This window comes from Octopus bimaculoides, chromosome 10 (genome assembly GCF_001194135.2).
Source record: "Octopus bimaculoides isolate UCB-OBI-ISO-001 chromosome 10, ASM119413v2, whole genome shotgun sequence".
NCBI classification, from domain to species: Eukaryota; Metazoa; Mollusca; class Cephalopoda; order Octopoda; family Octopodidae; genus Octopus; species Octopus bimaculoides.
In genome coordinates, this window is record NC_068990.1 from 64,213,420 (window position 1) to 64,238,866 (window position 25,447).

The 25,447-nt window shown below is 35.0% G+C and overlaps 1 protein-coding gene across 1 annotated transcript in view; it reads left to right on the top strand.

Moving 5' to 3' along the window:
- LOC106877714 (dynein axonemal heavy chain 5) overlaps positions 1-20,740 on the top strand; it is a 444,169-nt gene extending 423,429 nt beyond the window's left edge. Inside the window, exons 80-84 of the mRNA XM_052971252.1 lie at positions 2,455-2,611; positions 7,624-7,836; positions 9,910-10,038; positions 13,289-13,415; positions 18,742-20,740. Coding sequence (XP_052827212.1) covers positions 2,455-2,611; positions 7,624-7,836; positions 9,910-10,038; positions 13,289-13,415; positions 18,742-19,025 — 910 coding nt within the window. The 3' untranslated portion in view covers positions 19,026-20,740. The remainder of the gene's footprint in view (positions 1-2,454; positions 2,612-7,623; positions 7,837-9,909; positions 10,039-13,288; positions 13,416-18,741) is intronic.
- Positions 20,741-25,447: the final 4,707 nt, after the last annotated feature.

Genomic DNA, 25,447 nt, shown 5'->3' on the forward strand with positions numbered 1-25,447 from the left:
TATATATATATATATATATATATATATATGTGTGTGTGTGTGTGTGTGTGTGTGTATGTATGTATATATTATATTATGTTATATATATATATATATATATATATATATACATATATTATATTATATTATATTATATAGATATGACAAAAGAATGCAATAAATGGTAAGACACTGGGTTGAAAGGACTCATCTAACCCATTCAATCTATATCACAGTATGAAAAGCCTCACCACCAAGGTTGTAAATGCTCCCTTTACTTTAAGATAATTAATAGTAATTTTGGGGAAGAAACAGGAATGTAAACTGTTGTATCACATGTTCCACGTACGACATAACAGAATAGTAATAATAATGTCCTTACAAAGATACTGGTAATAACCCTCATCTATACACAACTCTCGATTTTACTCTGCTGGGGTTCTCTGCATATGTCCATTTATATTGTGGCACAGTCCATTAGGAGCCAACCATAGTGGTGTTCTGCTTCCACACAACATAAACAAGCAGCACAACTCTGGTGTAATGTGATTAGATGAGCTACAGCACTAAAGAATACCAACAATGTTGAACAGGAATAGTAGCCTCTTCTGGACATGCAATAAATAGATCACAGTTTGTATTGAAAGCTAAGTCTTTGCTATCCAAGAACAAGAGAAAGCTACTAAATACCTGATCAAGAGATAAGGATCTTCTAGGCTTGTCACACTGTCTCAGAAAATGGTTGGTTGTGTCATACCTGTACTGAAGGTATTACCTGTCTCATCTGCGGCCATCTAGAAATTATCCACAAGCCACTACCTTCCTATGAGATACGACATTATCATTAAAATTTTCATGCTACACACAGGAAGGATTTACTCAACGACCATAGCAAAGGCATGCTAGAACCAAAATGTATTTACATGTTTCAAGATAGAATATTAGTAGAACTTTCCAATAAAAGCAGCATCCAACGTAAGCACTATAGGCCAGACAAACAGAAAATGTAATGCACTGTTTCAGAAGCCAGTTGCCTTGTGGACATGGATGTTTCATCAAGAATTGGGAAAAAGGGGAATATCTATGTGCAGGAGTTTGTGAGGAAGCACCAGCTCTTATATATTTTCATTTATACCTATTATCATAGACTGTGAAGGCACATGGCTCAGTAGTTAGAGTATCAGGCTCACAATCATAAGGTAATGAGTTCAATTCTTGGACTAGGCTGTGTGTTGTGTTATTAAGCAAGACACTTTATTTCATGTTGATCCAGTTCACTCAGCTGTAGAAAGGAGTTTCAGTGTCACTGGTGTCAAGCTGTATTGGCCTTTGCCTTTCCCTTGGATAACATCAGTGGCATGGAGAGGGGAGGCTGGTATGCATGGCGACTGCTGGTCTTTCATAAACAACCTTGCCTGAACTTGTACCTCAGCGGGTAATTTTCTAGATGCAGTTTCATGGTCATTCATGACCGAAGGGGTTTTTTACCCCTTTGCTTTCTTTTTTTACTTGATTGCATAACAGATCTACATAAAAACCTAGAAATGCTGGGGTTCTCAAAAAGGAAAAGGAGCAGAGCCAAGTGATTGACATCTCCAAATACAGAGGAATTTCGGTTTGCAAATGACAGGTTTTTGAACATAAAATATCTCAGACAAGAAACAGTATCTTGAGTAATGAACATACAAGCTAGCAACAATGGTTGGCAACAAACTGGGAGTATCAGAGAGAAAGAATCAGTTGCTTTCTAGCTTTTGCTCAGTGCACATCTCTGCTCAAATTTGCCATGCTTTCTCTTGAATTTCCTATGCGAAAAAGAGTTTTGGTTTACAAGCACTTCAGCTAATGAATGGCCTTCAGGAACAAATTAAATTTGTAAAGTGAGGTTCCAGTATACAATCAATGATAGATACAGTGAAAATTTTGTAGAGTATCCCATCAACCCTTTCTATGTAAAGTTCCTGGGCTGAAAACATGTAAACAATCACACATACATATGGAATACACTCGCTATACAAGTGCAAGTTTATCTAGATGTAAGTACACACACACACACACACACACACACACACACACACACACACACACACACACACACACACACACACACACACACACACAAACCAATTTCAATAACCACTAACTTTCAAGAGCTATCTTAAAAAGAAAGAGTCTTGCCATTCTGTTAGTGACTGGCTTGAATTCTGCAATTCTGTAAAAGAGAAAACATGCATATATTACATACATGTGTGTGTGTGTGTGTGTGCGTGTGTGTGTGTGTGTGTGTGTGAATATATGATTGTAAATATAAATCCAATTTAACATAGAGCCTGTTACCTTTATTGTTGTATTATATTGTACCAATTGTATCTTTTAATTTTGGCTGGCCACAACTCTTATTTTGTATTGCTTCTAACAGACAATTAAAGAAATCTTTAGTCATCATCATCAGCATTATCATTTTCTCCCTTTCAGGTATCAAACGAACACAGCCAATGAAATGCTAGCAACTATTGTGAACATCCAGCCTAAAGATTCTGGCAGTAGTGGGGGTGAAACACGAGAGAGTGTAGTATACAATCTTGCTAATGATATGCTTGAGAAGCTTCCAGATGATTACAAGCCCCATGAGGTAAAAAGCTCTTGATATTATTCACTATTGTCATATGTCTGTTTGTGGATATAACTAGATTAATGTGGTTCTTACATTCTCTCTTCAGAAAGTGGTTTATTGTAACTCAGTGGTCCATTTTTACCCATTGGAGGGAATTAACTTTTCTATGAACCTAATCAATATCAAATGGATATGTTTTCTGTTCTAGTCTTTCCCAATGAACAGATCACATCTGCAACATCAGAACCATAATGATCTCTATTAAGAAATTTGTGGCCTGCCCCTTCACTTCAAAGGCTTAACTTTGTCTCACTGTGTTCTGCTGATTTTATTATAGCATTACATTAAGGCTACATGTGTTTGTGGAATAGTGTGCTACTTCACATGCTAATTCAATGAACAGGTCCTCCAGTCAACAGAACAACAAGATGCTCATACTTCATTAGTATTAATGAGAGATGCGTGGCATAGTGGTTAGGGTGTTGGACTCATGATTGTAAGATTATGGTTTCAATTCCTGGACTAAGCAACATGTTGTATTCTTGAGCAAAACACTTCATTTCAAATTGCTCCAGTCCGCTCAGCTGGTAAAAATGAGTAATTCTGTAACAAACCGGCGTCCCATCCAGGTGGGGAATTTATACACCATGAAATTGGGAAACCAGCCCTTGTGAGTCAGCATGACTCAAAAAGGTAACTCTACCGTTACTTTATTGATGAGCGAGTCCAATGTGTGTGAGTATATTGATGGTTTGATATAAACAGACAGAATAAGAAGACAGTTGTACATTTACAAATACAAGTAAATGAATAAATACAAATACAACAAAAAATAAAAAGGCCTATTCACATAAGGGTGAGAATACACAACCAACTTTTGATAAGAGACTCCTCGCACTCAACTCTGCTCATCTTCTGCTCATTACATTGAGATAGGAACATTTTTTGCAGTGGAAAAAGTAAGAATATCCAACTTATTTGAATATGAAGTAGAGCGTTAACATCCCTTAAAATCTATCCTTAAATTCTCTTCTTCATACAGCACATAGTCATCCATTTTAGATATCAGAGCCCAGCTTTGATCCAAGGGCCGCGGCCCTTAATTACACAACCATGAACCTCATGTTTTATTGTGGAGGTGGCACTCTCTTCATGTATCATGCTGAATCTCCCTTAAAACTACATTAAGAGTACACATGTCTGTGGAGTACTCAGCCGCTTGCACCTTAATTTCACAAACAAGTTATTCCATTGATCAAATCAACTGGAACCCTTCTCTTCATAACTGACAGAGTGCCAATTATTTTAAATACCTTTTGTTTCCATTCAACACTATTTTCTTCCATTTGTTACCCTCCATCATCACCTCTCCAGCTTCCATCTTCTCCCCATTATTGCAAAAGGGTGAAGTTATACAAATAGGAGGTCTTTTGGATTTTGCAATTACACTGGAAGTGTAAAAGTAAAAAGGCCAGTTGTTGTATTTGTGAGAGTTAAAGAGCTTTTTGCTCTGAGAAACTTAAAGGCAGAGCAATGAGCAACAGCCGAACACAACAATATCTGGTTCTGCAGGCTGCTGTTTCAGCAAAACAGGAACAGTTTTCACTTTAAGATGCAACATCTTTTGGATTTTAATTTCTAGGCCCTTATATTTACTAATCTTGTCAAATTCCATACAGATATATTTTTTATCTGCTGAGACACTTATATCTATTAGTCTACAAGTATTTTCTTCCTTGTCATTAGTAATTATGTCTGATCGATTAATCTGGATTGTTCTTTCAGCATTGATTGGAAAATCCCAGAGAATGGTGATAATTTTACCTTCAACCGAGTGAACTCAGGATGGTGTTCATACTAGTTAGCAGGGGTGTCAATTTTGTATTTCTCCACATATTTTCCAATTCAAATACTGTTCTAACTTATCAGGGGATTTTTATATTCATTTGGTGTTAGCACAGCGTAGCCCAAAATAAGAAGGTCTATTGTTTCATCAAATGTGTTTCAGAATCTTCATTATAGATCAGCAGTGATTTAAAGAATGTTAGCCTGGTAATTTCTGGTAAACAAGCTTTAGTCTTTAGTACAGTCAGCATGAAACTTTCATTCTCTGCTTTCAATATTGAACTCCTCAGCCACTGATGGATTGTTGTCTGGTCTACATCAGCATTTTGACTTCAAAGAATATATTGGCCATGTGGGGACTTCTGGCTCCACCACTCCTCAATTTGATTCATCTTGCTTACACGGTAGAAGTGGTTTCAGGTTTTTCATCTAATTCTGGGTTAATGCCAAGTTTCCTTGTGAATTTACAAGCCTCCTTCACAATAGAATGTGACATTTTGCTGCTTTCATGTCTGCATACAAGCTACAGCATTCAGTCCTCTGTACTAGATAGGTACCTGTTCATTCCTATAGTGGAGGTTTTATAGTAGAGTTCTAATTGCATCGCTGTTCTTTCCTCACTGCTACTAAGTAGGTACAGAAGGTCAATGTCTGCCTTAAGGTGGTGCATGTTATTGGATGTCAATAATTTCCTTGCCTTCCTGTCCATGCATTGGAGTTCCATAGGATTCCAGTTAATGATATTAAAACTCTAATGAACTACTGAAAGTACCTGGGTACTAATGACTTCAATGTGATTTTAAGTTCAATCATCAGTACACATCTTATTCTCCTCTAATACTCCCTTCTTATTTTTTCATTTATAGTGGCATGACTTATCTCATATCCTTCCTTTATTCTGGGATATTTATAAATTTTTTGTGGGTCAAGTTCCTTGATGGTAGTGTCAATATCTAATTTAATAGATCTTGTTTGTCTGAGCTTGCCTCGTACAAAAGTTCCTTCAGTACACTTATCAAGGCCAGAATCTATCCCAATGTCATTTGCTAAACAGTTGTTTGTAGCCCTCCTAGTTTTTGGTCATTCCTTGCAAACAGCTTCAGATTGTCCATGCAAAAGAGATGGTGTATTACATTGTTAAGAATTTTGGTAGTAGGTAGGTTGTTTCTTCAGTTAGCCAGGCAGGTATTTGCTCCAGGTTCTGAATGATCACAGTTATAGATACAACAAGATTTTTATGCACTTCTGTCTAACAATATAGCCAGAAATTAGGAGTCCAATCTAGTCTTGGGGTTTTACATTTATGAGACTTTCTCAGAACATACCTTCGCTCTTCTATTCCTGACATCATCATCATCATCATCATTACTATTATTATCATTATTATGATTGATTTAACTCAGGTTTGTTCTTATTCCTGATAGAATTTATGTGGGTAACTGGTTACTACCTGTCACCTTAGATATCCACAAGCTTTCAATAGTCTTTCAAGTGCTTAAAACCCTCCTGGTAATCTTTCCTATCCCTAAGAGGCAAACTTTCTGATGAAGCTCTACAGGATATTCTATTCAAATATTCTTAAACCAATTCTCTATATCTTTACTCACATTTCCTAATGCACCAATTATTACAGGCATAACTTTTACAGATTTCCTACACCAAATTTTAAGGGATTGTATATTTTTAATTTTTCATCCCCTTTCTTTACAATCCTGGAATCAAACAGAAATGATGGATCAATCATATTTATTGTTATTATTATTGTTCAGTAGTTTTATTTTTATAACGTGCTTTCACTTCACTACCGAGCACAGCTCTGTGTGCCTTAGGTATGTGCTGTGGTTTGCTGTGATGCTCTTATGGTTACTGTATTGAAAGTGTTTTGCGTAGGATGTGTGCAGTGCCCATATTATTATCATTATTATTATTATTATTATTATTATCATCATTATTATTATTATTAAGGTGGTGAGCTGGCAGAATCGTTACCAAGCAAAATGCTTAGCGGTATTTTGTCTGTTGCTACATTCTGAGTTCAACTTTTGCTGAGGTTGACTTTGTTTTTCATCCTTCCGAGGTAGATAAATTTAGTACCAGTTGTGTACTGGGGTCGATCTAATCGACTGCACCCCTCCCCCAAAATTTCAGGCCTTATGCCAATAGTAGAAAGTATTATTATTATTATTATTATTATTATTATTATATGAAGCCACTACCAACAATCTCTGCTGTGAGGTAAATGGAAGAAAGAATTATTCAATTCCATACTTATAAAAGAATCTGCACAGTGCAAACACTGTCTTGTTTTATTAGTAGCAGAAGGCCATAAATTTGTTGTAAAGAGATTTTGTTGTAGCAATATTCTATTAACACTAGTATAAAACTGATTTTAACAAGTGTATCTGTTTTGAAATTATAAAATGGATGGACAAAATTTAATATTGAAAGCTATTTCATCCCACAGAGTATTTTGTGTCATCTTACTACACTAAACAGCCCAAATGTTACAATATAAACTCATGAAATTTCAAGCAAGAAACCAATATTATATCCATTTGACCATTGTCACTCTTTATTAGATTGTTTCCATACCAGTAGTTAATGTTTTTCACTTGTGTATTACTGGTGTCCTACAGAAGTACATTACTTATGTATTTCAATTAATTTGAAAAACAATGTGGATTTTGCAAGAATCTAGTAAAAAAAAAAAAACTAGCATTGTCATTAGTAATCTTGTGTTTGCAATGTGACTTATAAGAGTCTCCCATTTAAATGATAATAGACAATTTTAATTTCAATATGAAAACTTTAAAATTGGATGTTTTTATATGACAGAACCAAAGTGGTCTCAGGCAAGCTGACTGGCTGGCTGACTGGTTAGTTGGTATGAAAAAATTATTTTCTTTTTATTTCTTTATTGAAGAAATGAAAGACTTCAAACCTATTTTATCATCATCACTATTCTTATTTATGAGAGTTGAGATGGCAATTGACTTGTTATGTTATTTGGGGGATTTAGTTTGGTATGTCATATTACTAGGTTTGGTAAGCTCAAGTGATGGAGTGGGCTTCAGTAATAGTGGTTAACCTAACACTAATGATGGTGGTGATGACATTAAAAGTAACTTTAACTTACCCAATTGGACTGTGATTAGTTTTTTTTTTCTTTTTAATCCTTGTTTTAGGTGAAGGAGCGTTTACGTAAGATGGGTATTCTTCAGCCTCTGAACATCTTCTTACGGCAAGAAATAGACAGAATGCAGAGGGTGATTGGTGAAGTCCGGATAACATTAAAAGACCTTAAACTGGCCATTGAGGGAACAATAATCATGAGTGAGAAACTACAAGATGCTTTGGACAACATGTTTAATGCCAGGGTTCCCAATACTTGGAAGAAAGTTTGTATAAACCAGTATTTCTAACTTTGAAAATCTTCCTTCTTTTGGTATTTGGTGTACGTTGATAGTTATGGGCAATGGATGGGTCAGTCATGCTTAAAGATCTCTGGTAACAGGATATGCAATCATTTTGTGTTTGTTAAAAAGAATCACTTAAGAAAATTCAGTAACGGACCCTTGATACAAGAAGTTATATATTTTGATAATATATACTATTGATGTAAAAGGAATGTTTTAAAAAAATATGTAAAAAGTAAAAGTGAAATTAAATTAGATGTTAGCCTTAGCTATATTTCTGAACATTATTGTGATAAAAGAAATAAAAGAAATTATAGAAAACTAACATGTTGTGAGGTAAGTGACAGTAAATAAAAAGGTTGAGATCTCTTGTAATCTTTCTGCAATTTTTCTATGATTTGATCATATTTACTCTACTGGGAATTATAAAGGAGATACATTTCTCTGAAATATGAAACTTTATGAACATGCAAACATGCAAATATTAATATATTTCAGATACGACTCTTCAAGAATCCAGATCTGATTAAATTCCACAACCATAAAAACCTATTAATAATCTTCTTTTCTTGATTATCTTTATGGATTTTTTTTCTGACTACAAACAACACTGCTTGAAAGTGGAACATAAGTTTTTGTTGCCATTAGTGTCAAAGCTATGCATTGTGCTATGGATTATTGTCACTTGGCAGTGTGGGTCCATGATAATAATGAGAGAACTACTAGATAGTGCAGAATAGGGATGAACAAGAAATTGTATTTTGGTGTTTCATGGAACTGAGATAAAATCCTCTTTTCCTATGGAATTAGATAAAAGTTTTAGTTACCATAACAGCAATGATGATACTAGAAAAATTCTTCACAGTATGTTTAGAATTATAAGAGCATCAAAACAACAGTTTCATTAAAATTTTCTTATAAATTTGTTTTCAGAGTTGTTGTTCTAATGTTATCTGGTAGTAAAAAAATGTTAGTGGGGCTATTATAAAATTTAAGAAGAAATGGACATTAAAAACTAAGTGATGTATTTATTAACCATTTAGCATTCACATAATTTTTTTACAAATAATGCTTATTTATTTATATTGTGTTGGATTAATCTAGCACTGTTTTGTAGCTTTGCAATTTTGATGAAGTAACTGCTAATTTTTAGAATGATATTGGTAGTGTTGGTGTGAAAGGTTAGATCTCACCAGTTTGAATATAAAAGAAGGAGAATATTTTGGCCAGATATGGCCAGTTTAAATGCTAAAGGCTTAAATAATTTAATGTGTAGAAAGCATTCAAATTTAATGATATAAAATCTTGAGTTCCACTTCTTAATGCAAAGTTATTTTATGTATATATATATATATATATATATATATATATAATTTCTTTATTGAAGAAATGAAAGACTTCAAACCTATTTTATCATCATCACTATTCTTATTTATGAGAGTTGAGATGGCAATTGACTTGTTATGTTATTTGGGGGATTTAGTTTGGTATGTCATATTACCAGGTTTGGTAAGCTCAAGTGATGGAGTGGGCTTCAGTAATAGTGGTTATATATATATCATCATGATGTGTTTCATGGTAATACTGGCTTACAAAGTGTATCTGATTTTATTTTGCACAAATTGAGCAGCAAATTTCATATAAACCTATATATGCATTATTTGCATTATTTCCATTTTACTTTAAAATATTTGAAAATTTCATATTTTTGTTAAGAAGTTTGCTTCAAGCCATGATGTGCTAACTTTACTTTTGCTGCTTAGTCTTCTATCATAAATCTTGGGATCTCCCCAGTTTTGTCAGTGAAATTGAGCAGGTGAAGTTGATTGCACTCATAAATCAAACGATTTATGAATGTGATACTGAGTCAGCACGCAGTTTGTGGTCTTGAGTACTCTTCTGCCTGTCATAGAATGATTTGAAAATAGATATGCATCAGTTAGTGTTCACATGCCAGTGATTGCCAGAATGTTTCTTGTAAATCAGACAGAATGATAAATGAAACAAGATAGAATCAATCAACAGTTCTAAATAATCTTAATGTTTTTATGGTAGATTTCCTGGGAATCATCAACACTAGGATTCTGGTTTACTGATCTTTTGGAAAGGAATAGTCAATTCTCTTCATGGCTCTTTGAAAGAAAGCCTTGTTGTTACTGGATGACAGGATTCTTTAATCCACAGGTGAGTGAAAATGTACAAATTTCATTATTTGTTAATACATAAATAAGTTTACAGTTTTGTTTTTGTTTGTTTTTTATTTGACAGCCTTAGCTTTGTTTATAATTTGTTTCATTTCACTTGATATCCATCCTTCATCCTTATACTGTCCTCTCTACTCACATTTTACATTAATCACTTTCCTGTGTTAGCAAATTCTCTCTCCTTTTCTACCACCAAATGTCTCTCACTCTCCTATGCCATATGCCTGCCCATCCCAACCATACATCATCATCTCTCTCTCTCTCTCTTTCTCTTTCTCATTACTATTACTATTCTGCTTCTCTTCACCCCCCACTACTACATCCACCTCACAACACTTGTTCTTCATTCATGATAATTACCCCTTCACCCATTCTCTATCTTTCATTCACTGTCATTCACTATTTTTTTCACTCTTGTATCTCTACCCACCCACACTTCCAGTTCATCTGTTCTTTTTCACTTCCATTTACCAAATGTGTAAAGAAAGTACACTCAGATACCTCATCTCTACTACTTTTACCTCTTCCCTGCTCCATCCCAATCACATTCCCCATTCTACTCTCTCTTTTAAAATGTGTGTAACCATGTAACTTCTCTACTACAAGAAACTTATATTGCTCTGGTCCCTTTTCCTCAAACTTTATCCCTTCATCTCCTAGCATAAAGCTGCCTTTCTTAGGACTCATAGTCTTGCTAGCTGCATAGCAGCCTCACCAGTGCTGGTACCACAAAAAGTAATTAGTTCATGCTGTAAAGTGGTTGGCATTAAGAAGGGCATCCAGTCAAAGAAAACATGCCAAAGTAGACAGGGGAACACAATACAGTCTTTGGAACCTTTAGACCCTGTCAAACTGTGCAACCCACACCAGCATGGACCATGGATGTTAAATGATGTAATGACAACAACGACGACGAGGATATACAAACACACATGCAAGCAGAGAAACAAACGTCTGCCCATGTATGGAAAGTTCACTCTGCGGAGTGGTTTGTGTTAGGAAGGGCATCAAGCCATAAGAGCTATGCCAAAATGGACAGCAAAGCATGATGCAGTCTTCTGCCTAGCCAGCTTGTCTAACTGTCCAACCCATGCCAGCATTGAAAGCAGACATTAAATGATGATGATGATGACGATGACGACGATGATGATGAGGATGACGATAACAATGACGACTTGTGTATGTACCAAAGCAGACACATATAGAAATGCACAAATCAACACACGCCAACACATGTAGGTAAATATATCTATGCATGCATACACATCCACATAATCACACTTTACAATCACACACATTCAATATAATAGCACCAAAAATTATATACAAAATTATTAAAACTACTTATTAACAAACTAATTAAAATTGACTGAACTATTAGCCTTCACTCTTCTATTATTATTGAAATACTGCGCTGATAGAAGCATGGTGTTGATAGAAACACAAAGCTGACAGTTAATTGCTTCATTAAAGTATACTGCATCACTCAAAAATATTGCATCAACCCATTTTTACAAATTAAACTTTGATATACATTTAATATACAGGGTGGCCCAAAAGTAGGTTTACAGTTATTACGTAGGCACTTTAAATTTCTTTTAAAACATTTTATTACATCTAAATTTCTATCTTACAAACTGAAAAAGGAGCTTGACAAAATTAACTAAATTAGCATAGAATAATGGTTTCATATTTTTTTATAATTAAGATCTAAACTGTTAATATATGAATGCAAAAGAGATAGTTGAATAACTGTAAGCCTACTTTTGGGCCATCCTGTATGTTTAATATATGTTTAACTCCCAAAGGTAGCAAACTGGCAGAATTGTTAGCATGCCGGTCAAAATGCTTAGTGACATTTCATTCATCTCTACATTCTGAGTTTAAATTCCACTGAGGTAAACTTTGCCTTTCATCCTTAGTCATTAAAACGGATATCAGTTGAGCACGGGGATCAATGTTATTGACTATTTATCCCTTCCCCTGAAATTGCTGGCCTTGTGCCAAAAATCTGAAACCAATATATCTTTTATCTTTTACTTGTTTTAGCTGTTAGGCCGCAGCCATGCTGGGGTACGATCTTGAAGAATTTATAGTCAAATGTATCAACCCCAGTACTTTTTTTTTTTGAAGTCTGGTACTTATTCTATCGATCTCTTTTGCCGAGCTACTAAATTATGGGGACATAAACACACCAACACCAGTTGTTAAATAGTGAAGGTGGGGGACAAACACAGACATGCATACATATACATATATATATATATATAGAGAGAGAGAGAGAAAGATAGCTATATATATATATATATATATATATATATATATATATATATATATATATATATATATATATATATATATATATATATGATGGGCTTCTTTCAGTTTCCATCTTCCAAATCCACTCACAAGACTTTGCTCAGCCCAAAGCTATAGCAGAAGATACTTTCTCAAGGTGTCACACATTGGGACTGAACCCAGAATCATGTGGTTGGGAACCAAGCTTCTTACCACACAGCCATGCCTGCACCTCCACACAGCCACACTGGTTTAACTCTCTTTATAGAAAAGTTATTGTTCTGTTAACATATATCTGTTTTACTTTTCCTTTATTTTCCTTTATATTGAAAGGGTTTAAAAATGCTGCATCGACCCACCTTTACAAATTAAACTTTGATGTACCATTTAATATATATTTAATATATGTTTAAGTCACATTTAGTATATATTTAATATATGTTTAACTCACATTTAGTATATATTTAATATATGTTTAACTCACATTTAGTATGTATTTAATATATGTTTAACTCACATTTAGTATATATTTAATATATGTTTAATTCACATTTAGTATATATTTAATATATGTTTAACACACATTTAGTATATATTTAATATATGTTTAACTCACATTTAGTATATATTTAATATATGTTTAACCCACAGTGAGCTGGCAGAATTGTTAGCATGCAGGTCAAAATGCTTAGTAATATTTCATTCATCTTTAGTCTGTGTTCAAATTCTGTTACAGTTAACTTTGCTTTCATCCTTCCAGGGTCAATAAAACAAGCACAGTTGAGAACTGAGATCAATGTAATCGACTACTTATCCCTTCCCCTAAAATTGCTGGCCTTGTGCCAAAATTTGAAACCAATATATGTTTAACTCACTTTATAAAATAGTTATTTTTCTGTTAACATGTATCTATATTTTATTCTTCCTGAAAGGGTTTCCTAACAGCGATGAGGCAGGAAATTACTAGAGCTCACAAAGGGTGGGCCCTTGATGCTGTGGTTCTCAATAATGAAGTGACCAAATCCATGAAAGAAGACATAAATACTTTCCCTCAAGAAGGTAACATTCTTGTCATTGTTCCTGTTATTTCCATGTCCTCCTCGATCAGACAAAAAGATCATGTCTTTTTTTAATTTCTTTTGAAGACAAAGTTTATTTAAGACTATATTATTCAATGTATACGTCATTTCTTATGATACTATGTTATGATTTGAGGGAGATCAGCAGCAATTTCTAGCATGTGGTGCAATCTTGTGGAAGCTCACTCCACATTGTAGCTGTTGTTGTGAATGAGGAGTTTTTTTTACCTCTTTTTATTAGTTTTTATCTGTTTTTGTTGAAGTGTTTATTTAAACATTCATTTGTAGTTTTATCTCTACTTCTTACAATCTCTCTTTCTCCCTATTGTTCACTGTTGTTTTGATTTACAGTCTATTTTTTTCTTCTACCCTCTTTCTCTCCATTTTTCTTCCTATCTATCTATTTTTCTGTCTGTCTATCTATTTATCTACCTGTCTATCTGTTGGTCTACCTTTCCATCTATCTTTCCATTTACTTATTTATCTAACTATCTATCAGTCTTGCTGTCTGTCTGCCTACTTCTCTGTCTATCCACCCTTCCATCCATCCACCCTTTCATCCATCCATCCACCCTTTCATCCATCCATCCATCCAGTTCTCTCGTTTTTTTTTCTCTCTTTCTATTTATCTTGCATGCTTTCTTTCTGTCCTTCCTTCCTTTTTAATTTGAATCTATTGTTTGGCATCCCCAGTTAATGGTTTCTGACTTGTATAAAGCTTTCTGGTGAAGTTATTTATATTCTTGAAGTTATTTATATCTCTAACACTAATAGCTGCAGACATTGCCATGTGATTAAGAAATTTACTTTCCAACTTTGTCATTTTGGGTTCGGTACTCCTATATGACACTTTGGGTGAGTGTTTTCTCTATAGCCTCAGGCAGACTAAAGCTTTGTGATAAAATTTGACTAGATCTGTGGAAGCAGTTCATGTTCTTGAATAGAAGGCATAATTTGTTGTCTAAATATTGAAGGATGACCTCAGCACTTTGAACTTTTCAGATGAGATGGCAAAGGACCGAGACACCTGGTACTTTGTTGTATCCTCCACAGCGGAAGTGTTAAGGTGGTGGTGGTGGTGCTGCTGTTGCTGCTGCTGACGACGACGACGACTGCAACAATGATGACGACGACGATGACAACAATTTAATAGCACCAGATGGCCTTTGGATGCGTTTGGCAGAGTCCACTTTGTTGCAAACCTTCAGTCCATGTTGCTTATTAAAGGACAACTTCCACATTTCCTCCAACAGTCTCTGAGCCTTGATAAGAGTAGCAATATCTGTTCGCCCTCCCTCTTTGACTAATCCATAAAAAAAAAATATTCTATTAATAGGCTCTTTCAGTAAAGGCACCTGAACACTGTTCACATTAAGTTCATTAGTTCTTTTGATTTTTAAGGTGGTGAACTGGCAGAATCATAAGCTCACCGGACAAAATGCATAGCAGCATTTCATCCATCTCTCCTAAGTTCAAGTTCTGCCAAGGTCAACTTTGTCTTTCTCCTTTCGCAGTTGATAGAATAAATACCAATCAAGCACTGGGAACGAACAATGTAATCAACCCCAAATTTTAGACATTGTGCTTATAGTAGAAAAGATTATTATTTTCAATTCTGCTTTTTTGGGGACTTCTGGAGTCTTGCTTACATAGCAGGCTTGTTGCCTGCAGCCTACGGTTCCATGCTATCTGTTCTTTTCAACTATCTAATACTTTCCTGATTATTTTGGCCAAGTCAAGGAAGCAAAACTTCTGTAACAGCTCTACTGGGCACTTTATTCTGATTTCCTTTATATTTCTTTTGATGCCTTCTGATACTATCCCTAAGGACCTAACAGTAATTGTCACTAGCTTTACCTTCTTCAAATTCCATAGTCAGGCTATTTCGTACTTAAGTGGATTGTATATGTTTATTTTTTCACCTTGATCTAAGGAGGCATGCAACATCAATTATAGAACACATGTAGTTCACTCTGTCCACTACCATAGAAGAAAATACAGGAAGATCAGTTAATTATGATTTTATTCAACATATTCTCCTCTCAGATTCACACACTTATTGCAGCGATCCTTCAGTTTTGCTAAGCCCTGTAAAAGAGCTTGGAAGGTTGGGCCTCTAACCAGGCCTTTTGAAATACCCTTAAAGCCAGAAACTTTTCAGCACCTCCTTCTAAATGTGACTGAAAGAATTATTATTATTATTATTATTATTATTATTATTATTATTATTATTATTACTATTATTATTATTATTATTTTACATCAAAATTTCTTTAAATTCACCCAGGATACCTTCATTTTCAAATCTAATAAATGGCTTTCCTCCCTTTACACAGAATAAATTAGGGTAATTATTGTCACCTGTATCAACATTCTGTAATCTTCTCATTTAATGTCATCAAGTAGCTTTAATCAGCAGATTATCACTGATACCCTATAAAAAGATGGCAGCTTATCATTAATACTATTAATCTATTCAACTTTAGTTCTAACATGCTACTAAATGTATAATTTACAGACCAGCAGATCTGAATTGAAATCTCATTTGTATAATCATATAAAATGTTCTAGCTCTGGATCATTTATTCTCTGGTTGAACTGGCTCAGATTTGCTTAACTCTTTAGCATTAAATCCAGCCATATCTGGCCCAAATATTCTACCTGTTTTATGTTAAAACTGACCAGATCCAATCTCTCACACCTACCCTACAACGTCATTCTAAAAATATACAAACACACCATTGAAATCTTGATGTTACAAGATAATGCATGATTAATTCAAAACAATGTGAATAAATAAGCATTTCATTTGACAAAGAAATCTGAATGCTAAAGTGTTAATTTGATCATGCTACTCATTAGGACCCCACACAGTGCTTAGTTGATCAGCAGAGCAACATCTTGTGTCTGCACAAAGCTGGTCAACATAGCTTTCTGTTAATTCTTTCAGTCACATTTAGAAGGAGGTGCTGAAAAGTTTCTGGCTTTAAGGGTATTTCAAAAGGCCTGGTTAGAGGCCCAACCTTCCAAGCTCTTTTACAGGGCTTAGCAAAACTGAAGGATCGCTGCAATAAGTGTGTGAATCTGAGAGGAGAATATGTTGAATAAAATCATAATTAACTGATCTTCCTGTATTTTCTTCTACCCCAAGCCAGGAACTTTCCAGCACCCCCTTGTATATCCTGATTGTTAAAACCAAATCATTCTTTATATGAGTTAGAATTAAAATATCAACAAAGGAACTTGTCTTCTCTGACTTTTTTGATGAAAATAGAAACAATTGCTTTTAGTTTCTTTGGAAAAAATTTTGTTGGTCATTTGAATTACATAATTTATGCAGAGTTTCATGTACACTATAGGCTGACTACATGGTAGGTATATATCACAAGAACATTAACTTTCATATCCTCATTAAACTGGCTTCACATTTTACTATTTATGGTTCATTAAATAGTTAGCAGTGACTATAATGAGAAATAAAAACCTGTTTTGGGGCCTATTACCATAAGCAACCAATATCACTGGTATAAATTATGAATAGGACTGTTCAAATAAGTGCTCCGCTTTGAAATCAGTCCATAATCTGTGGTTTTCTTTTACAACCTCAGGCATCCCCACTGTTACAGAGAAAAAGTCTGATGTGGAATTTTCTAATTGAAAACCTATTTTCCCATTGACTCCCATGTTATGCAGTATGGAGATATGTGAAAAAATAGACCTTGAATTGCAAGTTATAGCAAGATTTTTATGAATGCGTTTTTTTTTTTTTTGTTATAATGTTGAAGGTCATACTTTAGTGCCTCTAGTAGAACAGTCACGTTTACATTTAGTTCTTTCCTTTGCCTCTAAAAGACAAAGGCCAGTGATAACCTCCGTTTATCAGGTGAAAATTCATACTTTTCATAGTAACATTTGTGCTTACACTTAGTCAAACATCAAAATGAAGTTTAGACATACTTCATAAACAGATTGGCCCTTTTCAAAGCAAGTATTTAATAAGTTATTCTATGTTAATTCTCAAAAATGAGGTTCTGAGTTATTGTAATTGCTATAAAACGTTATTTGTAAGTTTTGCAAAGTAACGGTAATATGTAGTAACGATCATTTAATCTATTCTAATTCCAGACTAAAACAGCACAATGTTGACTTCTTGAAAAAGGGTGTTATGTGCACATAATATTAGGCTTGTGAATTATTCAATTAATTGAATTTATAATTTTATTTTGAACAGTGTGCAAATGTTATTTATAGTTTTTGTAATATTATAATTATATGTTGGTCAGAGAGCTGACAGAATCATTAGCAGGCCAGGCAAAATGCTTTGTTGAATTTCATGTATTCACATTCTGAGTTCAAATTCCACCAAGGTTGACTTTGCCTTTCACTCTTTTGAGGGTCAATAAATTTAGTACCAGTTGAACATTGGGGTCAATGTAATTGACTCATCTCCTCCCCTATAATTGCTGGCTCTGTGAAAATTTGATATCAATGTTATAATTATGTCTTCTTCTAGAAATTTTACATCTTTCTTTTATTGTACCTAAGATGAGATTTATTTTCACATTTATACAGATAAATCACTCCCTTCAGAAAAAAAAATCCTCATAATTTTAAAGTTTAGATTGTTACAATTTGTCAATGAAATTTGTCTTGAATGCAAAGTTTTGTATTTGTGTGAAGCTGTGTCCTTTCATTGTAAACTCACTTTCTCTTTCTTCTTTTGGTCTAGCAGTCTTTGAAGATTTCTTGGTTCTCACAGATTAGTAACACATTCCTTGATCCCCCATTAAGTTCTTTGGTTATAACCACTTTAGTTGCTTTTGCTGGTTCTCTTTTCAGTATGCATAAGTGTTTACGTGTAGTTCAGTTTAATAAACTTACCAGCCAAACACACTTTCCTTTCTCTCTCTTCTTCTTCTTCACACTCTCTTTCTTCCTCTCTTTCTTTCTCTCTCTCTCTCCCTCTCTCTGTCTCTCTCTCTCTATATATATATATACAGAGAGAGAGAGAGAGTGTGTGTGTGTTCTTTTACAGGGCTTAGAAAAACTGAAGGACTGCTGCAATAAGTGTGTGAATCTGAGAGGGGAATATGTTGAATAAAATCATAATTAAGTGATCCTCCCGTATTTTTTTTTACCCAAAGCCAAGGACTTTTCAACACCCTCTCGTGTGTGTGTGTGTATATATATATATATATATAGATAGATAGATAGATAGATAGATATGGATATATATATATATATATATATATGTAAGTATGTAATATTGTGACTCTCTCTGTTACCTTTTTTTCTTTGTGATTTAGGTGTATACATTCATGGATTATATCTTGATGGAGCTGGCTGGGATCGCCGTCAGTGCCGCCTAGCAGAACCAACAGCTAAAGTTCTTTACACACCCCTGCCAGTTGTACATGTGTTTGCCATCAATTCAGACCGCCCAAGAGGTATGATATTATATGAGTGCCCAGTGTACAAGAAGCCATGTCGTACAGACCTGTCATACATCTTCCCTTTGCTCCTGAAAACCAACAAGGACCCTGATCACTGGATTCTCAGAGGAGTGGCTCTGCTCTGTGACATCAAGTAGAATGATATCAAATGAATGTGGAGAATTAATAAGGGTCATTGCAATGATTTGGGTTACTTTCAGGGATGAAATCATTGGATCACATTGGCGCAGTAATCCAAAGATGATGTACCCGGTATTAAAATGAGACAATCATTTTCAGACCCTCATACACAAATCACACACATTGACATAAATATATGTGTATGCAAGCACACACACATACACACATACACATACACACACACACACACACACACACACACATGCATATAAACATACATATATGCACGCATGTGTATCAGTATATAGGTCTATACTTAAATGTATGAAATATATGCTTGGACACATACATGCAAAAATAAATAGGAATACATATGAATACATTTTCTCTTGCTCTTTTTTACTCTTTTACTTTCAGACATTGGTATGTGGCCACACTGGGGCACTGCATTCAAAGGTTTTAGCAACAGATCCTTATACTTATTTCAGCTTGATACTTATTTTATCAATCTTCAATAGTCAAACCCCTATGTTGTGGGGCATTAAGGAACTCAACATAAAGACCCACCCATACACACACACACATGCACATGTGTATGTGTGTGTCTGCCTGTATCCGTGTGTATGTATGTGTGTGTGTATACACACAAACACACGCACGCACACACACACACACACACACACACACACACACAGACTGTGGCCTTTTTCAGAGTGTCCATCAGCCAAATTCCAATGACAAGGTATTGGAAAATCCCATGTGGCTACAGTAGAAGACACTTAGCCAAAGTTGCATACCAGGGACTTGTACGTTGAACCACATAGTAGGGAAATGATCTTCTTAACCATATACCCATACCTGTCTATTTACATCATTCACACACACACACACACACATATGGCGCAGGTATGGTTGTGTGGTAAGAAGCCTGCTTCTCAACCGCATAGTTTTGGGTTCAGTCCCACTGTGTGGCACCTTGGGCAAGTGTCTTCTACCATTGCCTCAGGCTGACCAAAGCCTTGTAAGCAGATTTGGTTGACAGAAACTGAAAGAATCTGATCGTATATATATATATAGAGAGAGAGAGAGATAGATAGATATAGATATGTATATATATGTATGTATGTATATGTATATATCTATGTATGTGAACCTTTCTGTCCATATTTGTCGTCACTTCACCACTTGACAACTGGTGTTGGTGTATTAACGTCCCCATAACCTAGCAGTTTGGCAAAAGAGACTGATAGAATAAGTACCAGGCTTTAAAAAAATAAGTCCAAGGGTCAATCTGCTTGACTAATACCCTTCAAGGCAGTGCTCCAGCATGGCCACAGTCAAATGACTGAAACAAGTAAAATAGTAAATGTATAAAGAATATGTATAAATATATATATATATATATATATATATGTTTGTGTGTGTGTGTGTGTGCACGCACTCACACATTCACATGCACACACACACATGCACACACACACATGCATACAGTACGATTTATAGAAAATATAAATGTTCTCAAACAAACATTTAAAAGATTTCAGAATCATAACATTGACATATAAATGTCCTCATTTTAAAATATTTTATACATATCTACAAATGTATGCAACTGTGTATGAATGTGTCTGTTTTACACAAATTTCTCTATCTCCAAACCATGACGCCATAAGTTTCTATGTACAATTTACTGCAGATAACTAATGAATAAAAATGTCATTGAAATTATAAAAGTCACTCAAAGTTGTACAGTTTTACTTCACAAGATTACTGCTGCCATTCCATACAATCTTGTCAGTTTGAAGTAATATTTTAATTATTACCTCCAAATCTGAACAAGGAATCTCTAGAAATAACCAATATATGTACTTCTACTTTATCGTTTTTTTTTTTTTTTGTTCTAAGTATTGTTCTCTGTTTTGTGGTCGTTATAGCAATATGTGTTGTTGTTACTGCTACCGATGTTGTAGTTATCAATGTTGTTGTTGTTGCTATTAACTATAACTGCTGTGATACAACAGCATTATGACTGAGTGTATTAGTCAATAAAATGTTTAGAACCAATATTGTAGATTACTATGGTTGCTGTTCAACATACAGGCTTCTTGTATCAGATATGGTAAAATAGGTAGCTGTTACCAATTCATATTTAACAAACATGAAGAAATAAGCTAGAAAAACAAATACATATATTTAGGTGTACCTTGGTATAGAGCTCAGAATTGTAAAATACTAAATAATCTATAGTGTGCTGATACCCTGAACTCTTGAATTTGTGTTGGTTAACTCTTTTGATACCTGCCCACCTGAAATTTCCTGGTTCTATGTTAAAAAGTTTATTCTAAAGTGAGCAAAAATAAGACCTTCCATAATAATGACTAAGTTATTTTACTAAATTCTTCATCAATTTCATAATTAATTGTAACAAAAGCATTGTATTTCAGCAAAAAATTAGTAACAAAATGATTGAATGTAAACATTTAGTGAGCATGCAAAACCAAGTTCTAATTCTAGAAAGTTTTGAAATGGTGATCACACATATCAAGCCTTAAGTTCTATTGCAGTATGGAATAATGTATCAGTCTTGTAGCTATGAAGTTTTAACTTTCATGAATATTTTCTGTGATTAGAAGCAGCTAAAATAAATTTGGTTGGAGTATGGCTGTATAGCATGCTCTCTGTGGATCATTAAACAGCATTTGGTTTAAAACTCAATCATCATAAAATATTTTCTCTACATTGAGACTGTCTGACACTATTTAACAAAATGCAATTCTAATGACAGCATGTGAACTTAAAACATTTATGTCTGGAAGCATTCTTCAAGTTTAGTTGTTGTTTAACCAGCAGATCAGCCCAGATCCATTAGACTCATGAATGAAGGTATTCCAGCCAGAAATAACTTGTCTGTTCCTTTTTTCTCAGGTGAAGCATATTAAGGGCGACATTATCCAACAGATCCACAGATCCTTTTTTTTTTTTTAAGATTAGTAGTATATAATTTGAGGAACATTTTTTTAAAATCCTTTTGTGAGGAGAGAAAGACAGTGCCAATGACCCTGTACATGACCTCTGAGACTAGGTGGATAAAAAATAGGAAGTTATCCTCAAACCAGTAACTTACCCAAATGCTTGGAACAAAGGATAGTCCACTACAGGTATGCATGGAGTCAGGTGGTAGTCTTAAACTGGATGATAGATTAAATCTACCATCAAAGTAGGCTGTAGAGAGATTTTAGATTAGAACGCAAGAAGCAGAACAAATACCACTAGGTACCCAGTCTATTGTTCTTAAATGTCTTCCGATCCATTACCCAGAACAGACAATTTGGTGAGGGTTTGCAACAGGAAGAGCATTTAACAGCATTCTATCAAAACTATGCAAATAAAGAGAAGTGGGCATAAAAACAATGATGATGAGGATTATACATATATATATCATCATTATCATCATCATCAACATCTTTTAATGTCCCCTTTCCATGCTGGCATGGGTTGGATGGTTTGACTGAGGACTGGCAAGCCAGGAGGTTGCCCCAGGTTCCAATCTGATCTGGCAAGCTTTCTACAGCTGGATACCTTTCCTAATGCCAATCATTCGAAGAGTGTAGTGGGTGCTTTTTATGTGCTACTGGCATGGGGGCCAGTCAGGCAGTACTGGCATCGACCAAACTTGAATGGTGCTTTTTACATCCCACCGGCACAGGACCAGTCAGGCAGCACTGGCATTTACTATGCTCATATGGTGCTTTTTACATGCTACCAGCACAGGAACCAGTTCAGTGGGACTGGCATCGACCACACTCGAATAGTACTTTTTACATGCCACCAGCATGGGTGCCAGTCAGGCAGTACTGGCATCAGCCACGACAATGATTTCACTTGACTCAACAGGTCTTCTCAAGCACAGCTTATCTCCAAAGGTCTCGGTCTCCTGTCATTGCCTCTGTGAGGCCCAATGTTCAAAGGTCATGCTTCACCACCTCATCCCAGGTCTACCTCTTCTACAGGTTCCCTCCACTGTTAGGGTGTGACACTCATCACACAGTTGTCCTCAGCCATATGCAACATGTGACCATACCAGTGCAGTCCTCTCTCTTGCACACCACATCTGATGCTTCTTATGTCCAACTTTGCTTTCAGGGCACCTACACTCTGTTGTGTATGTACACTGACATTACACATCCAATGGAGCATACTAGCTTCATTTCTTGCAAGCTTACACATGTCCTCAGAAGTCACAGCCCATGTTTCACTGCCATGTAGCACAGCTGTTTGCACACATGCATCAAACAATCTACCTTTCACTCTGAGTGAGAGACCCTTTGTTACAAGCAGAGGTAGGAGCTCTCTGAACTTTGCCCAGGTATTCTTATTCTAGCAGCTACATTCTCAGAGCATTTACCCCAACTACTGATTTGGTCACCTAGGTAACGGAAGCTATCAACTACTTCTATTTTCTCACCCTGATATGTGACGGAAGCTATTTTCTGCACATTTTCAGTGTTTATTGCCCCTGTGCATCTTCCACACACAAAAACTATCTTCCCAATTAGCCTTCCTTTGATATTACTGCACCTCTTGTGTGTCCAAAGCTTACATTGGGTAGATCTTATGGAGTTTCTACCTACGCCTTTTCTATACACACACACACACATACACACACACACATATATATATATATATATATATATATATACACATATATATTCATACACACACACACACATACATATATATGATATAGGTAGTTAGGGTAAATCCTAGGTGTTTCCTCTTGAAGCACATCTGCTTGTTCCATTATTACAATCCAATATGTGGTCTCAGTTATATCATCATCATCATCCTTTAATGTTTGTTTTCCATGCTGGCATGGGTTGAACGGTTTGACCTGAGCTGGCAAGCCGTAGGGTTGCATCAAGTTTCAGTCTGATTTGGCTTGGTTTCCATAGCTGAATGCCCTTCTTAACACCAACCACTTTGCAGTGTGTGCTGGGAACTTTTAATGTGACCCACTCAAGCACTGTTATGTGTCACCAGCATGAATGCTTTTTACATAGCACCAGCACAGGACTCTTCCAGACTAATCCTCTCCATCAGGGGATGCGGTGTTAACACTTTCACCATGGAAGACAGGTCTTCTTGAGTATATACATATATATCTATATCTATATCTATATATATATATATATATATATATATATATAAGAATTTACTTTCCGCAATGAGATAAAAGACCAAGGCTGTGTATAATATAGAACATTTATATATAGAATGTCTTACAGCTGTTTCCAGGATATTCATTATATCCCTTCATCAGAGACAGTGTGACAGGATGATTAAGCAATAGTTAGTTTATATATATATATATATTATATATATATATATATATATACACATACACATACACACACATACACATATCTATATGCTTGTATGTATATATACACATACACTCACATACCCACATATGTATACACTGGGAATAAAAATCCAATGAAGGAGAATTATTAAGAAAAAAAACTGGAAGCAATTTGATGTATTTCTAAAACAAACTTCTTTCTCATTCTCCCAGCAGCTGAGGCAAAGTTGAATGAGCAAAACTGATGAATGGTAAAGGTTGAGGGAAGTGAAAACACAAAAGATAGATTATCTGAAGATCTCTTTTCCATGTATGTCAGAATTATCTCTGAGAAGCAGAAGCATCAGCACTGACTGCTGAAGATCAGTTATCTCAACTAGCAGACTTCATCACATGGTGATGGTGGTGGTTGTGGTGGGGAGGAGGATGCCACCCTCCATCAACTTGGCTACAAGCACACTTGTAATATATATTGTCTCGTCTCACCTTCTATCACTCTAACCTCTCACACCACCAGAACTAATCACCTGATATTGTCTATTGTATTCAACTTGTTTCGCCTATATTTGTTGTGTTTTTGGATAAAGAAATGAAGAAGTTTCAAGTAAAATTCAATAAGATAGAACTGTGTATATTTTTCATTTATTACCATTGTTGTTTTTGTTGTTGTTGTTGTTGTTGTAACATGCATACATATATATATATATATGTGTGCTTATACACCTTTACACATATTGTATACACACACACACATGCACACATACACACATATATATATATATGCACAAATATGCTGGATGACAAAGATGACTACGAGGACAACAACGACAACGACGACAACGATGATGATGATGATGATGGGGTGATTGTGGTGGTGGCAGTAGTGGCAGTGGTGGTGCTGGCAACTTCCTTGCTTACAAGTTTGAAATATAAGAGTATTTGTTTATATATTACTGCAGGGAAAACTGTCTATGTACGAGCATATTCATCATACATACAAACAGACATAAAGACATACATACATACATACATATATATATATATATATATATATATATATATATATATATATATATA